At 38.8% G+C, this 15,977-nt stretch overlaps 1 protein-coding gene across 1 annotated transcript in view; it reads left to right on the top strand.

Annotated features, from left to right (window-relative positions):
• SCFD2 (sec1 family domain containing 2) overlaps positions 1-15,977 on the top strand; it is a 422,076-nt gene that overhangs the window by 43,522 nt on the left and 362,577 nt on the right. Inside the window, exon 3 of the mRNA XM_047797932.1 lies at positions 11,120-11,247. Coding sequence (XP_047653888.1) covers positions 11,120-11,247 — 128 coding nt within the window. The remainder of the gene's footprint in view (positions 1-11,119; positions 11,248-15,977) is intronic.

Here is a 15,977-nt window from a genome sequence, read left to right as displayed (position 1 = left end):
AAGACAAAATAAGTTTAAGTAGAGCACAAAGGGTTTAGATTAGATGTAAATAGTATTTAATAACACCTTGATTTGCTGAAGCTGTAGTGTTTTTCTCAGGCATATTATAAATTTTTCTTTAGATGCCTTCAAAAGCTAGAAATGGATTTTCATCTGTTTTGTGTTGCGTTAGATAGCTTCCTGCTGAAGATGTAAAGATTATTTTTAAATTTTTTTCAGGACCATACCTGCGGCTTATGGAGGTTCCCAGGCTAGGTGTTGAATTGGAGCTACAGCTACGGTATACCCCACAGCCACAGCAATGCAGCATCCGGGCTGCCTCTGTCCTATCCCACAACTCATGGCAACACCGGATCCTTAACCCACTGAGCAAGGCCCAGGATCAAACCCGAAACCTCATGTTTGCTAGTTGGATTCATTTCTGCTGCACCATGACAGGAACTCTCGTAAAGATCGTTAATATTACTTCTCATGTCCACTTCTACCCCCAAAGTTCTGCATCCACTTTATAAGTTGGACTGGGAATATTTATAGAGCCTGAACTATTCATAAAAGTGTCAGTTGTAGTTTTGAAATGTCTTGTAGTGTGCAGTCTATAGAATTTCAGTATCATTAAATTAATGAGGTAAGAAACTAGCTCCAAAGTCATTGCTTAAAAATCTTTGTTGAAAATCTCTAACTCCTTATAAGCTTTGAGCTGCTAAGTAATTTGTAGCTGAGTTTCTTATTTTATTCCTAAAAATCAAAATTTTTCATATCAAACTGTCATATGTAGGGGATTGCTTGGGTTGAGTTTTCTATGTGTTGCAGTGTGTTTCATTATGAATTCTGCATTATATATTATTGACTTTTTCATGTTAGAAAATGAAACTACTGACAGTGGTTATCCATATGTGTATGTAAGTACATGAAGAGACTAATTTACTTTTTTTTTTTTTTGGTCTTTTTAGGGCTACACATGAGGCATGTGGAGGTTCCCAGGCTAGGGGTCCAATTAGAACTGTAGCTGCTGGCCTACACCACAGCCACAGCAATGCCAGATCCGAGCGGCATTTGTGACCCACACCACAACTCACAGCAATGCCGGATCCCCAACCCACTGAGCAAGGCCAGGGATCGAACCTGTGTCCCCATGGATGCTAGTCAGATTCATTTCTGCTGAGCCATGACAGGAACTCCTTTAATGTACTTCTAAAACAGACTTCCTTCTATTTCTTATGAGAAGATTCCAACCACTGATTTTTTTTATTACTACAACTACTGCTGCTGTGTTTATTGGACACTTACCATGTGCCAGGCATTGACCTAGGAGCTTTAGATGTACTAGTGCATTCATTTCTCATGACAACCCAGTGAATATGTACCACTGCTATCCTCAGATAAGAGAGGACACATAGAGAGATTAAGTAACTCTACCAGGGCCATAAAGCCGGCAAGTGGCAGAACCAGAACACTTCATGGTTGGGTTCCAGAACCCATGCTCCTAGCACAGCTCCCATTGGTCTACTACACTGGCCCTATTGTGATGCCCTCTGTGTATTGCTTATTTTGTCATTAGATCTCAAGAGTCTGTATGGTTGGAGAGGATAGAGAATTGTATAAAATACACTGTCATGACTCTAGTGTGAACTTCCGTGAACTTTTCTTGACTTTTAAGACATTAGGCATTGATTTCATGTGAAACTTCAATAGTGTGAAGCGTCTATTGCATCAACTTTTATGAGTATTAGAGAAAGGCAGTGATTAATTCCTGTGCTCCACTCAGATGCTCATGTGGGAGTACATGTGTAAATCACCAAGCAGCAGTAAGAGTGGCTGGGTGAAGAAGTGAGCACAGGACACAGCAGAGGTGCCAGTAAGGATGACTTTGATCTTCTTCAAGTGCTGATTATTCAGAGAACCAGAATTAGTTCATGAATATTAGCTTGGTAAACTTGAAATGACGCTGTGTAATGTTGGGGTATGATGTGCTTAGGAAACTGTTTTGGACGAAAGGTAGACATTAGCAACTGTCATATCTAGACAATCAGAATTGTTTATATCAACAAAACAATTTTCATGACCTGGCTCCACATCAGTGTTTTAGAGACCATGGAAACTATATGTTTCTTCTAAATATTTTCATAGAAAAGAGCCAGAGATTAAAAGCCCCATGTGACTTAGGTATAGGCAAAAAGGATTGTATAAAAAAACAATCAATACTCAATATAATTAAGTATAATTTACTGTATTAGTAAACATAGTGTTTACCATATTACAAACCCTTGTAATGTTGAATTTTCAGACATCTCCCATAGCAATATTAACAGTCCTAATAACCACAACAACCACACAACTATTCACATTTACTCTGACCCAGGAAAGTGCTTTATGTGCATTATCTTATTTAATCCTTACAGCTACCTTGTGAGGTAGTCACTACGTTAATTCTATCTCCCAAACAAGAAAACAGAGGAAAAGATGATTGGTTACATGCATGAGGTTACACAACTACAAGGCATCGTTTGCTCAGTCAGTATTTGTTCAGTGTACCTACCACGGCCTGGCACAGTTCTAGGTAGTGGGGAAATAGACGTACAGACCAATGGAACAGAACAGAGAACGCAGAAATAAACCCTGACTCCTATGGTCAATTAATCTTTGACAAAGGAGGCAAGAACATACAATGGGAAAAAGACAGTCTATTCAGCAAGAATTGCTGGGAAACCTGGACAGGTGCATGCAAATCAATGAAACTAGAACATACCCTCACACCATGCACAAAAATAAACTCAAAATGGCTGAAAGACCTAAATATAAGACAAGACACCATCAAACTCCTGGAAGAGAATATAGCAAAACATTCTTTGACATTGACCTTACAAATATTTTCTCAGGTCAGCCTCCCAAAGCAACAGAAGTAAAATAAAAAATAAACCAATGGGACCTACTCAAAGCTTTTGCACAGCAACAGAAACCAAAAAGAAATTAAGACATTAGAAATGGGAGAAAATGATTTCAAACTATGCAACTGACAAGGGCTTAATCGCTAAAGTATACAAACAACTTATACAACTCAACAGCAAAAAAACCAACAAACCAATAGAAAAATGGGCAAAAGAACTGAATAGACATTTTTCCAAGGAAGATGTACAGATGGCCAATAAGCACACACAAAAAAATGCTCAACATCCCTGATTATTAGAGAAATGCAAATCAAAACTACCATGATGCAACAGAAGAAAGGCTGGGGGAAAAATGTAATTGTAATGTATACATGTAAGGATGACCTGACCCCCTTGCTGTACAGTGGGAAAATAAAAAAAAAAAATTTTTTTTCATAAAATAAGTAACAACAACAAAAAAAACTACCATGAGATACCAGTCAGAATGGCCATCATTAATAAGTCCACAAATAACAAGTGCTGGAGGGATTGTAGAGAAAAGGGAATGCTCCTGAACTGTTGATGGGAATGTAAGCTGGTACAGCCACTATGGAGTATGGAACTACCATATGATCCAGCAATCCCACTCTTGGGCATATATCCAGACAAAACTTTCCTTAAAAAAGACACATGCACCCGCATGTTCATTGCACCTCTGTTCACAATAGCTGAGATATGGAAACAACCCAAATGACCATTGACAAATGGTTGGATTAGGAAGATGTGGTATATGTATACAATGGAATACTACTCAGCCATAAAAAATGAAATAATGACATTTGCAGCAACATGGATGGAACTAGAGACTCTCATCCTGAGTGAAGTTAGTCAGAAAGACAAATACCATATGATATCACTCATATCTCATATCTAATATATAGTACAAATGAACCTTTCCACAGAAAAGAAAATCATGGACTTGGAGAATAGACTTGTGGTTGGCCGGGGGGAGGAGGAGGGAATGGGATGGATTGGGAGCTTGGGGTTAACAGATGCAAACTATTGTTTTTGGAATGGATTAACAATGAGATCCTGCTGTGTAGCACTGAGAACTATGTCTAGATTCTTACGACAGAGCATGTTAATGGGAGAAAAAAGAATATATACATATATGCGTAACTGGGATCTCATGCTGTACAGTGGAAAAAAAATTGTGTTGGGAAATAACAATTAAAAAAAAATCTCTGCTGCAGTTCCCATCGTGGCTCAGTGGTTAAAGAATCCGACTAAGAACCATGAGGTCGTGGGTTCGATCCCTGACCTTGCTCAGTGGGTTAAGGATCCGGTGTTGCCGTGAGCTGTGGTATAGGTCGAAGACGTGGCTTGGATCCTGTGTTGCTGTGGCTCTGGTGTAGGCTGGTGGCTGCAGCTCCGATTCAACCCCTAGCCTGGCAACCTCCATATGCCATGGGAGCAGCTCCAGAAAAGGCAAAAAGACCAAAAAAAAAAAAAAATCTCTGCTTTTGTGGAGGGACCTTACCTTCTATGAGGGAGCTAGACAACAAGCAGAGAAACATGGAAACAGTAAATCATATGGTAGTAAGGATTATGCAGGACAGTAAGCCATAGTAGGGAAAGGGTATGCTTGGATAAGGTGCTGGGATGAGCTGTTGTCACTCTTTAGCATGGGTAGTAAGGGGGGCCCTCTCTAATAAGGTGACATCTCAGCAGACACCTGAAGAGAGAGGGATATTTGTAGGAGGAACATTCCTGGCAAGGAGGGAAAGCCATCCCTGTGCTTGGAGTGTCCGAGGAGGCTCAGAGAGGCCATGCACCTGCTATGCGTGAAGGGAGATTGGTCGGAGTTTGAACTCAGGTTTGTCTGACCCCACAGCTCACATTTTAACCATTATACTAGTCTTTTGGGGTAACAACAGCATTACCTGACATACCTTGATCTTGGAGACATTGTCATGGAAAAGAGGAAGGCAATAACGTTCTACTCTAGAGGCCCTGTGTGTAGAGTTGAGAGTGTAGGAGAAATCTCTGTGGTTTGGGAAGAGGTGCTTTGGAGAACAGAAGTAAGGAATTATTGTGGACCATAAATTTGGGAAACTGGGAGGAGTGTACTTGCCCTGCTCAGATTTTTTCCGTGGATCTCCATGGCCTTCAGAACTTTAGAGAAATTAAGAAACTCTTCCAAAGCCCTGTAGCTAATAGACCCAGTTTAACAAATCATTTTAAATTATCATATAGTTCCTTTATAACATTGTGTTAGTTTCACATATACAGCAAAGTGATTCAATTATAAATATATATATATATATTCCAGATTATTTGCCATTATAGATTATTATAAGATATTGAATATGGTTCCTTGTGCCATGCAGTAAATCCTTGTTGTTTATCTATTTGATATGTAGTAGTATGTTTGTTAATCCCAAGGTCCTAATTTATATGTCCCCTGCTTTCCCCTTTCGTAACTGTGAGGTTTTTTTTTTTTTTTTTTTTAAGGGTCGCTCCTGAGGCATATGGAGGATCCCAGACTGGGGGTCCAATTGGAGCTGTTGCCACCAGCCTATGCCAGAGCCACAGCAACGCCAGATCCAAGCCATGTCTGTGACCTACACCACAGCTCATGCATGGCGACACTGCATCCTTAACCCACTGAGTGAGGCAGGGATCGAACCCGCAACCTCATGGTTCCTAGTTGGATTTGTTTCCACTGTGCCACATTGGGAACTGCACGAGTTTGTTTTTTCTGTCTGTGAGTTTGTGTCTGTTTCGTACATAGATTCATTTGTATTACTTTTTTAGTTTCCACATATAAGTATAGACCTAGTTTTGAATGATGATAAAGACTTTGCTCATGATTGCTAAGCTGTTGTGCCCTTCTCAGAAAGGGAATTCAATCATACACTCCTTGGCTTCCCGTCACCTGTAGAAGTCAGTTACCCTCGGCAAGGAGTGCACAGCTTTCCTGGAGTAGCTCCCGCCTTTTCCTTTGCACTCACTTCTCCTGCCCTCCCTTTGCCCCTGAACGTGGAGCAAAACAATGCTCCTTAGGGTCATGTTCCTAGACCGTGATCATCTGGAATGTTCTTCTTCATTTTGTTTTGTGACTAAGTTTTATATCTTTTTTCATGATTTTTATTTTTCCATTAAACTTGATTTACAGTGTTCTGTCAATTTTTAATGTACAGCAAAGTGACCCAGTCTTTCTCTCTCTCTCACACACACACATTCTTTTTCTCACGTTATCCTCCCATCATGTTCCATCACAAGTGACTGGATATAGTTCCCTGTGCTATACAGCAGAATCTCATTGCTTATCCACTCCAAATGCCATAGTTTGCATCTATTAACTCCAGACTCCCAGTCCATTCCATTCCCTCCCCCTCCCCCTTTGCAACCGCAAGTCTGTTCTCCAAGTCCATGAGTTTCTTTTCTGTGAAAAGGTTCATTTGTGCTGTATATTAGATTCCAGATGTAAGTGATATCATATGGTATTTGTCTTTCTCTTTCTAACTTCACTTAGTGTGAGAGTTTTTAGTTCCATCCATGTTGGTGCAAATGGTATTATTTTGTTCTTTTTTTATGGCTGAGTAGTATTCTGTTGTGTATATATCACATCTTCCTAACCCATTCATCTGCTTCTTTTTTTTTTTTTTTTTGGTCTTTTTAGGGCCGCATCTGTGGCATGTGGAGGGTCCCAGGCTAGGGGTCGAATTGGAGCTACAGCTCCTGGCCTGCACCAGAGCCATAGCAATGCAGAATCTGAGCTACGTCTGTGACCTACACCACAGCTCACGGCAATGCCAGATCCTTAACCCACTGAGTGAGGTCAGGGATCAAAACCGCAACCTCGTGGTTCTTAGATTCGTTTCTGCTACACTACTCCCCCATTCATCTTCCTAGCAATGGACATATAGGTTGTTTCCATGTCTGGGCTATTGTGAACAGGGCTACAATGAACATACAGGTGCATGTATCTTTTTGAATGAAAGTTTTATCTGGATATATGCCTGAGAGTGGGCTTGCTGGGTCATATGGGTAGTTCCATATTTAGTTTTCTGAGGTACCTCCATACTGTTTTCCATAGTGGTTTTACCAATTTACATTCTCACGAACAGTGTAGGAAGGTGCCTTTTTCTCCACAACCTCTCCAGCATTTGTTATTTGTTGACTTGTTAATGATGACCATTCTGACAGGTGTGAGGTGGTACCTCATAGTAGTTTTGACTTGTGTTTCTCTAATAATCAGTGATGTTAAGTATTTTTTTAATGCGCCTGTTAGCCTTCTGCATATCTTATTTGGAGAAGTGTCTATTCAGGTCTTTTGGCCATTTTTTAATTGAATTGTTGTTGTTTTTTTTCTGTTGAGTTGTGTAAGTTGTTTGTATATTTTAGAGATTAAGCCCTTGTCAGTTGCATCATTTGAAATTATTTTCTCCCATTCCGTAGGTTGTCCTTTTTCTTTTATTTTTTTTATGGTTTCCTTTGCTGTGCAAAAGCTTGTCAGTTTGATTAAGTCCCATTGGTTTATTTTTGATTTTATTTCTGTTGCTCTGGGAGACTGACCTAAGAAAACATTTGTACAGTTGATGTCAGAGAAATGTTTTGCCTGTGTTCTCTTCTAGGAGTTTGATGATGTCTTGTCTTACATTTAAGCCATTTTGAGTTTATTCTTATGCATGGTGTGAGGGTGTGTTCTAGTTTCTTTGATTTTCATGCAGCTGTCCAGGTTTCCCAGCAATACATGCTTAAAAGACTGTCTTTCCAATTTTATGTTCTTGCCTCCTTTGTTGAAGATTAATTGACTGTAGGTGTCTGGGTTTATTTCTGGGTTCTATATTCTGTTCCATTGGTCTGTATGTCTGTTTTCATACGTGTACCACACTGTCTTAATCACTGTAGCTTTGTACTATTGCCTGAAGTCTGGGAGAATTATGCCTCCTGCTTGGTTTTTGTTCCTCAGGATTGCTTTGGCAATTCTGGGTCTTTTATGGTTCCCTATAAAATTTTGGATAGTTTGTTGTAGTTATGTGAAAAATGTCATGGGTAATTTGGTAGGGATTGCATTGAATCTGTAGATTTCTTTGGGCACTATGGCCATTTTTATGATATTCTTCCAACCTAGGAGTATGGAATATCTTTACATTTCTCTGAATCTTTTTTTTTTTTTTTTTTTTTTTTAAGGGCCGCACCCATGGCACATGGAAGTTCCCAGGCTAGGGGTCTAATTGGAGCTACAGCCACTGGCCCTCACCACAGCCACAGCAATGCCAGATCCAAGCTGTGTCTGCGACCTATGCTACAGCTCACAGCAACGCTGGATCTTTAATCCACTGAGCCGACCAGGGACTGAACCCCTCAACCTCATGGTTCCTAGTCGGATTTGTTTCCACTGTGCCATGATGGGAACTCTTCCATTTCTTTGAATCCTCTTTAATTTTCTTCATTAATGTTTTATAGTTCTTAGCATATAAGTCTCTCACCTTCTTGGTCAGGTTTATTCCTAGGTATTTAAATTTTTTGGTGCAATTTTAAAAGGTATTATATTTTTATATTCCTTTTCTAATATTTTGTTTTTAATATACAAAAATGCAACTGATTTCTGAACATTAATCTTGTATCCTGCTACTTTGCTGAATTTGTCAATCAGGTTGAGTAGTTTTTGTGTGGCGTTCTTACGGTTTTCTGCATATGGTATCATGTCATCTGTATACAGTGACAGTTTTGCCTCTTCTTTTGCAATTTGGATACCTTTTATTTCTTTTGTTTGTCTAATTGCTGTGGCTAGGACTTCCAATACTATGTTGAATGGAAATGATGAGAGTGGACATCCTTGTCTTGTTCCAGATTTTAGTGGGAAGGCTTTCAGCTTTTCTCCACTGAGTATTGTATTTGCTGTGTCATAAATGGCTTTTATTATGTTAAGTTATATTCCTTCTATACCCACTTTGATAAGAGTTTTTATCATGAATGGATGCTGGATTTTGTCACATGCTTTTTCTGCATCTACTGAGATGATCATGTGGTTTTTGACTTTTTTTTGTTAATGTGGTGTATGACATTGATTTGCATATGTTGCATCATCCTTGTGAACTTGGGATGAATCCCACTTACTCGTGATGTATGATCTTTTTTATATATTGTTGGATTCCTTTGGCCAAAATTTTATTGAGAATTTTTGCGTCTATATTCATCAAAGATATTGGCCTATAATTTTCCTTTTTGGTAGTATCTTTGGTTTTGGTATTAGGGTGATGGTAGCTTCATAGACTGTCTTTGAGAGTATTCCTTCTTTAGCCTTTTGGAAAAGTTTAAGAAGGATGGGTATAAGTTCTTTGTATGTTTGGTAGAATTCGCCTGTGAAGTCATCTGGTCCTGGACTTTTGTTTTCATTACATGTTCAATTTCATTTCTAGTGATGGGTCTGTTCAGTTGACTTATTTCTTTTTGATTCAATTTTGGCAGTCAAGATTTTACATCTTTCTTGAAGATTTTCCTTACCGTTCTCCTTCCCATTTTGAGTTATAACTTCTTCCCTTGGATGCTTTTGTATCTGTGCATGTGGTCATCATTTTCAGCAGAGATCATTATCTGAGTCCCTGCCCTCCCAGCCAAGATTGGAGCCCCTCCTTTATGCTACCAGAGAATCTATGCCAACTTTGACCATGCCTCTTACCATACTTTTTTTGTTGTTAATTTCTTTGCTTACATGTCTGCCTCTTCTATGAGACAGTAAATCATTGCATGCTTATGCCTTTTTTTTTTTGATATTCCAACCACCAAGAATAGGATTTGGCATGTAGTTTACCTGCTCATTTCAACTAAACTTAGAATATTAGGTTAGGAATTATAATGATGCCAGTTTTGATCAGATCAAAACAAGTGGAATATGTTGAGCAATGATGTTAGTTCACTCAGAAAATATAGGTGAGGAGTTCCTATTGTGGATCAGTGGTAACAAACCTGACTAGTATCCATGAGGATGAAAGTTCGATCCCTGACCTTGCTGTGAGCTGTGGCATAGGTTGCAGATGCTGCTCGGACTTGGTGTGGGCGTGGCTGCAGTGTAGGCTGGCAGCTGCAGCTCTGATTCAGCCCCTAGCCTGGGAACTTCCATACGTTGTGGATGTGGCCCAAAACACAAAGAAAAAAAAAAGGTGATAATAAAAATAACTACTATTTAATGAAAGGTAATTATGTGCCAGACATTAAACTCAGTTTGAAATAAATCATCCCATTATTCCAAATCAAACTCAGATATGAAAGATTATGTATAATTTTAAAGCAAACTCATTTCTTATTATATATAAATTTTAAGACAAAACTTTAGAAATGCATTAATTATCAAACTGTTGCTAACTGGATAGAAGTGTTACTGGGGCTTTAAGTGGAGGAAAATGCCCTTAGAAAGGGACAGGAGTCATCTTTGTTTCTTTGTACTCCGTTTTAAAAACGTTACTACAAATGTGTATTCTTGGCTACATGCAGAGATCTTCCGGAAAGAACACTGTACTCATTTATAACTGGGATGTGGTGTGTTGAGTGAGACAGAGGGCTGTCGTCAAAGTGAGCCCAGATGAGACCCTGCATAGTGCAGTGCTTCGTGCTCTTATCAACGGTCCATTGTCAAAACTCCCTCAGTGGTGCCCTCTTTTCAACCCAAGGCCCAAACTGGGTGACTGAAGGCCATGGTTACTTAGCCTAATTCCCGATTTTCATTCACTTGGAAACCTGCTCATTAGGAATTCTATGGTGTAATTTTGGAAAGGGAATTCTCATTCCTCATAGCTTTCTGTTTCTCGGACAAATATATTGTCCGAAATTGATATGTTTATATAATCACGATACATCATTTTTGAATAGGTATTAAATTTTGGCTTGCATGACATTTCTGTGTTACTCTAGCAATGTTCAGTCATATTCCAGAATACTTTTAAATGCAGATTCCCCCCAAAACTTATCATATAGTTGCCCCACATTTCTCATAGCATTTTATAGCTCCCTCCCTACTTTGGGGGGCTTGATTTTATTGTCTCCTTAATTTCTCAATCTTTTGTGCTGATTAGAATGGATATTCGATATTCTTTATTTATTCTTTATTTAATCCTAATACTTAAAGTCTATCAGTGAGAGAGACAACATTAGTGCTCAAAAAAGTATTTAAGAAATTTTTTTGCTCGCCATCCATCTGTTATTCCGTAGAAATTTGTTATAAAGCTGTTTCTGTGGTTTTATTTCAGTGACCCCACAGCCAAAGCCCTGTGGGAAGCCTTACTGAACACCAAGCACAAAGAGGCAGTGATGGAAGTCCGGAGACATCTAGTGGAAGCAGCCAGCAGAGAAAACCTGCCAATCAAGATGAGTATGGGTAAGCTATCAGCTTCCCCCACAGACAGGGACCCTCCTGCCGCCACCAGCTCTGAGGAGCTTCATTTAAGCTGGGTGGGCCCAGCCAGCGTGGCATCTAGGTGAAAGTATTGAAGACATTTGTAAGCTGTTGAAAGAGTAGAGAAGGAATTTGTACACATGCCCTCGGGGCTCAGCCATGAGCCCTTTTCTTAAACTCAGCTTTGGAAAGTCCAGGAGAGTCTTGGCTTACAATGCAAAGACTACATTCTGTTAGTTATTTGACCCAGAACTATCAGAATTGGTCTGAACAACTCCTCCTCATTCTTTTCCCCCTCCTCCCCACTTACTGTGGATAGAAGATCTTTCATTGGTTTTGAACTGACGAATGAACTACTGTGCTGACAAATAGGTGAGCAGATGGATACGTTCTGTCCTGGCCCCTCACCCTTAGAGTAGTCAACTACTGGTCATATCAGTGTTACCCCCCCCCTTTGCCAAGGCATCACATATCTCATTTTTCTCATTTCTCATTTTTTTTTTCACATGCAGCTTTGTCTTTAGTATTAGAAGAATAGGGCTACAATGAATTTAAGTTTTATTTATTTATTTTTATTTTTATTTATTTTATTTTATTTTTTATATAATGATTTTTATTTTTTCCCCCAAGGAATTTAAGTTTTAAATGGCTTTTTTTCTTTTGATTAAAAAGTCAGAATTAATGTTTTGATTTGTGAACCGGAGTCTGAAGTTTTACTTTTTCCAATTAAATACTTTTACTAATATGGGAATATTTAAATACAAGTATTGAATCTGGCTAATAGGTAGAGTTTATTTCTAGAAACTTGAAAAAGTTTCTCTATTTTGAAATTTCTTTATTTTGAAAATAAGTTTTCTCTTATAATTTGCCCTTAGGTATCCAATAAATATGATTACATTTAACTAGATGGGAAAATTTTTCTCTGCTGAGATTTGTCACCCAAGTTGGTTGTTTGGTTTTTTGGCTGCAGTGTGCAGCGGCTTAATATGGGATGTCAGAGCCCAGACCAGGGATTGAACCCAGGCCATGGTGGTGAAAGCACCAAGTCCTAATCACTAGACCACCAGGGAACTCCCTCAACCCAGTTGTTGATTACTAATAAGTACAAAAAATAATCAAACTATCAAGTTGAAATAGAAGAAAAAATTTTGGATGTAAAAGAATATGGATAAACCTAGAAGGAAAAAAAGGGTAATAGTATGAAAAAAAATCATAACTTTCATTTTGTTAGGTGATTGTATATGAGGGCTTTAAGAAACACGAAGGATGATAAGGAAAATGAAAATAAGTAACTTTTATTGAGCATTTAGGATGTGCCAGGTCTTCTTCTAATTCTTTTTTTTTTTTTTTTTGCTTTTTAGGGCCTCTCCCGAGGCATATGGAGGTTCCCAGGCTAGGGGTCGAATTGGAGCTACAGCTGCTGGCCTACACCACAGCCACAGCAACGCCAGATCCTTAACCCACTGAGCGAGGCCAGGGATCGAACCTGCAACCTCATGGGTCCTAGTCAGATTCGTTTCTGCTGCACCATGACGGGTGCAGCAGAATTCTTCTAATTCTTTTACATGTGTTATTTAATCTTCATAGTAATTCTATGAGATGGGTATAGTCTCATTTTCAAATAAAGAATCTGGAATAGAGAAGAATTAGTTGCTCAAAGCTGTATATTTGATAAGAACTGGGACTGGAATTCAAACCTAGACTCTCTAATGTGAGAGAATATACTTTTTATTTATAAAATTATCCTAATTCCATACAACCAATGCTAGAGTCCTACATGTTGTTTTGGAGTAGAAGTAAAGTTGTTTCTTTGAGAGCATCCTGGCATTTGACTATAATTCGGGTGACTCTCTCTCCCTCTCCTCCTTCCCTTCCCCCTTTCTTTCTTCCTTTCTTCTTTTTTTTCCCACAGTTCTAGATATGCATTAATAATGTATGTTTCCCTAAAATTGTTCCTTCTCTGTGAGTATGTTTAAATAAGAACTAATTCATACTATGAGTAGAGAAAAGTAAGAATACACAAAGGGTCTGGGTGATAAGATTAATTTATATTGCATTTCGGTGATAAAACCTTATGATGCTATCACAGAGCATAAATCAATTTTTATTGCTCAATCAGTGCAGGGCTCTTGAAAGAATAAAACACTTTACATTTCTAAAGCTCTGTGTCTTTTAAAAATAATCAGAGCCAGCAAAAAAAAAAGCAAACAACCCCATAAGGAATTCAATTTAAATATTTGAGTTTTCCGTAGACCAAAAAAAAAAAAAAAATTTAGATAAGATGGTTTGATTTATCCCCGAACTCCAGACGTCGGGGAGGGTGAGGAGAGGGAAAAAAAAAAAAAGGGAAAGAATCAGACAATAGTTGGCTAACTTTTGTTGTAAGAAGTATCGAAAAGATTGGCCCAAATCACATTCTATCTGTGTGCCAGCTGTAATTTAGTAAAAGATAACACACTGTAGCTATCCATTTCTGCTTCATATCACTGGTCAGAATTTCTGGTGTGTCTCATTTCCATATACCAACAGATACATAACCATGAACAGTAAGGCAAAGGGGCTGGAGTTTAAACATAATAAAACATTGATATTTGAAAACTGCTTATCATTTTAAAAAAATCATGCTCTGATATCCCAGATGGTTGGAATGCTTTTTCTAGCCACATTTATAACTATGAAATCTACTTTAAACTATGCACTGATCTCCCAACCCTTGTTATAAATTCTACTGAAGTACACATTTTTCTGACTGTGACAGAGGCTTCTGGTATTTTTGAGACATTAAACAGATATTTTAATGCTAGACTAAAGATTTTCTTAAATTTACTGGGAGAGCTTCCATGATTGAAACCTCTGCTCTTAAATATAAAATTTCTCAGAAAAAGGTAAGTTTCTGTTAGAACTTCATGAAGACTCAAAGAAATGAGCCTCATTCCCTTAGGGGAAAAAAGTTTAATTGCCAAAAGAAAGAAAAAAATGTTCATTTTATCATTTCACGTATAAACATATGCCTTCTTTCCAAGAGCCTGTTATTAAATTGTCAGTTCACGAAATAGATATGTTCCAGAAAAGTGATTTTTTGAAAACATCGTAAATTGAGTTGTATTTTTTCCCCCACTGGCTTTTCATCATGAAAAATGTGTTCTGAAAGTAAAAACAAATGGACTCTAAGAAACGCTTTTGTTGGGACCCAGAATTTTCATTCACAGAAGAAATGAGTCAAAGATGCCCATCTCAGTCTCTCCATTTACGGAGAATCTGTTTCTCTGGATTAACACAGTGGTTGGGGATCTTCACCCCTTTGTCCCACGCTTAGCTCTCTGCAGAAGGGCGTATTCCCCAGCTTTACTGTCTGGCAGAAAGACTCTATTAGGGCTGAAGGGAAACAGATCTTTTTATGACACTCTCCTTTGTTTTGCAGCCAGATTTCTTGGAAGAGTATTATATGCCTGACGCCTCTGTTTCTTTATTATTTTCTTGCTTATTAATCTAGTGTAGTCTGGCTCCTGACACTCTTTTGCTGAGACATCTCCTAGGCCTCTAATGTAAGGGCATTTTCTCAGTCCCCATTCTTTGCAACATTCGGTACTAGATTCTCACCTCTGTCTTGTACATCTCTTTGTTTTCTGCGACTTTAGGCTCTCCTGCTTGTGATGGAGTAGTGTAAAGTCAGTTACATGTGGAGGTGCATCACAGTTCTGCTGCTTATTGGCCAAACGTCAATTTATTTTCCCATAAGAATGGGGGAGATAGCTATTTTGTAATTTCGGAGGAGAAAGAAACCTCTGAGCAGAGCAAAGGTTATGATCATCATGCATACCGGAGTTAGTATGCTGCAGTTATAGTCTACCTTTGAGGAAATCTGCATGGGAAGGCGTATTATAGGAAGGTTGTTTGATGGGAGTAAAATCCAGACAATCAACTCAAGTTAGATGATTTTACCCTTTCTTTCTGGGAAATGTACTTATTCATTCTTTTCGCTTGATTTCTCTTTTTCTCCTCTTTGTGCTTAAACTCTCCCTTTTGATAACACATTCTTTTAGCCGAATTCTAAATATTTTTTCCATTTTCAGCTTACATATCTGTTACCCCTTCCTGACTCTCTTCACCCCCTAAATCACCTTGGCTATCTCTGAGATTCCCAAACCTCTGTGGTCACATTTTTACAGGAAAACCTCTTGGGCTACATTTCCAGATGATGATCTCATCCATTGCATCGCGCAGCTTCTTAATTTACTCTCCTTGTTGTGGGGCAGTGGAGTTTTAGCTCCGTAGACTCACCATCAGTTCTTCTTTTTCAAATTAAGTGTGATGAATTCTTCCAAGCATTTCTGAAAAGACAAGCCTTTTTTCTTTTTTTTCTCTTTTAATTTTAATGCCACACCTGTGGCATATGGAGGTTCCAAGGTTAGGGGTCTAATCGGAGTTGTAGCTGCGAGCATACGCCACAGCAACGCAGGATCTGAGCCACGTCTGCGACCTACACCATAGCTCACGGCAATGCCAGATCCTTAACCCACTGAGCGAAGCCAGGGATTGAACCCGCAAGCTCATGGTTCCTAGTCAGATTCGTTTCTACTGCGCTACAAAGGAAACTCTGACAAGCCTTTAACAATCACATTTTTTCAAGTTCTGAGCCGCTGGCATAGCTCTAGTTTGTTAGTGTCCATCCTAAAATGTGATGTCGGGAGCTGAATAAAGACACTGTCTTG

This window comes from Phacochoerus africanus, chromosome 10 (genome assembly GCF_016906955.1).
Source record: "Phacochoerus africanus isolate WHEZ1 chromosome 10, ROS_Pafr_v1, whole genome shotgun sequence".
Classification (NCBI taxonomy): domain Eukaryota; kingdom Metazoa; phylum Chordata; class Mammalia; order Artiodactyla; family Suidae; genus Phacochoerus; species Phacochoerus africanus.
The sequence above is the reverse complement of the archived record's forward strand: the minus strand, read 5'-3'. Positions and strand labels throughout refer to the sequence as shown.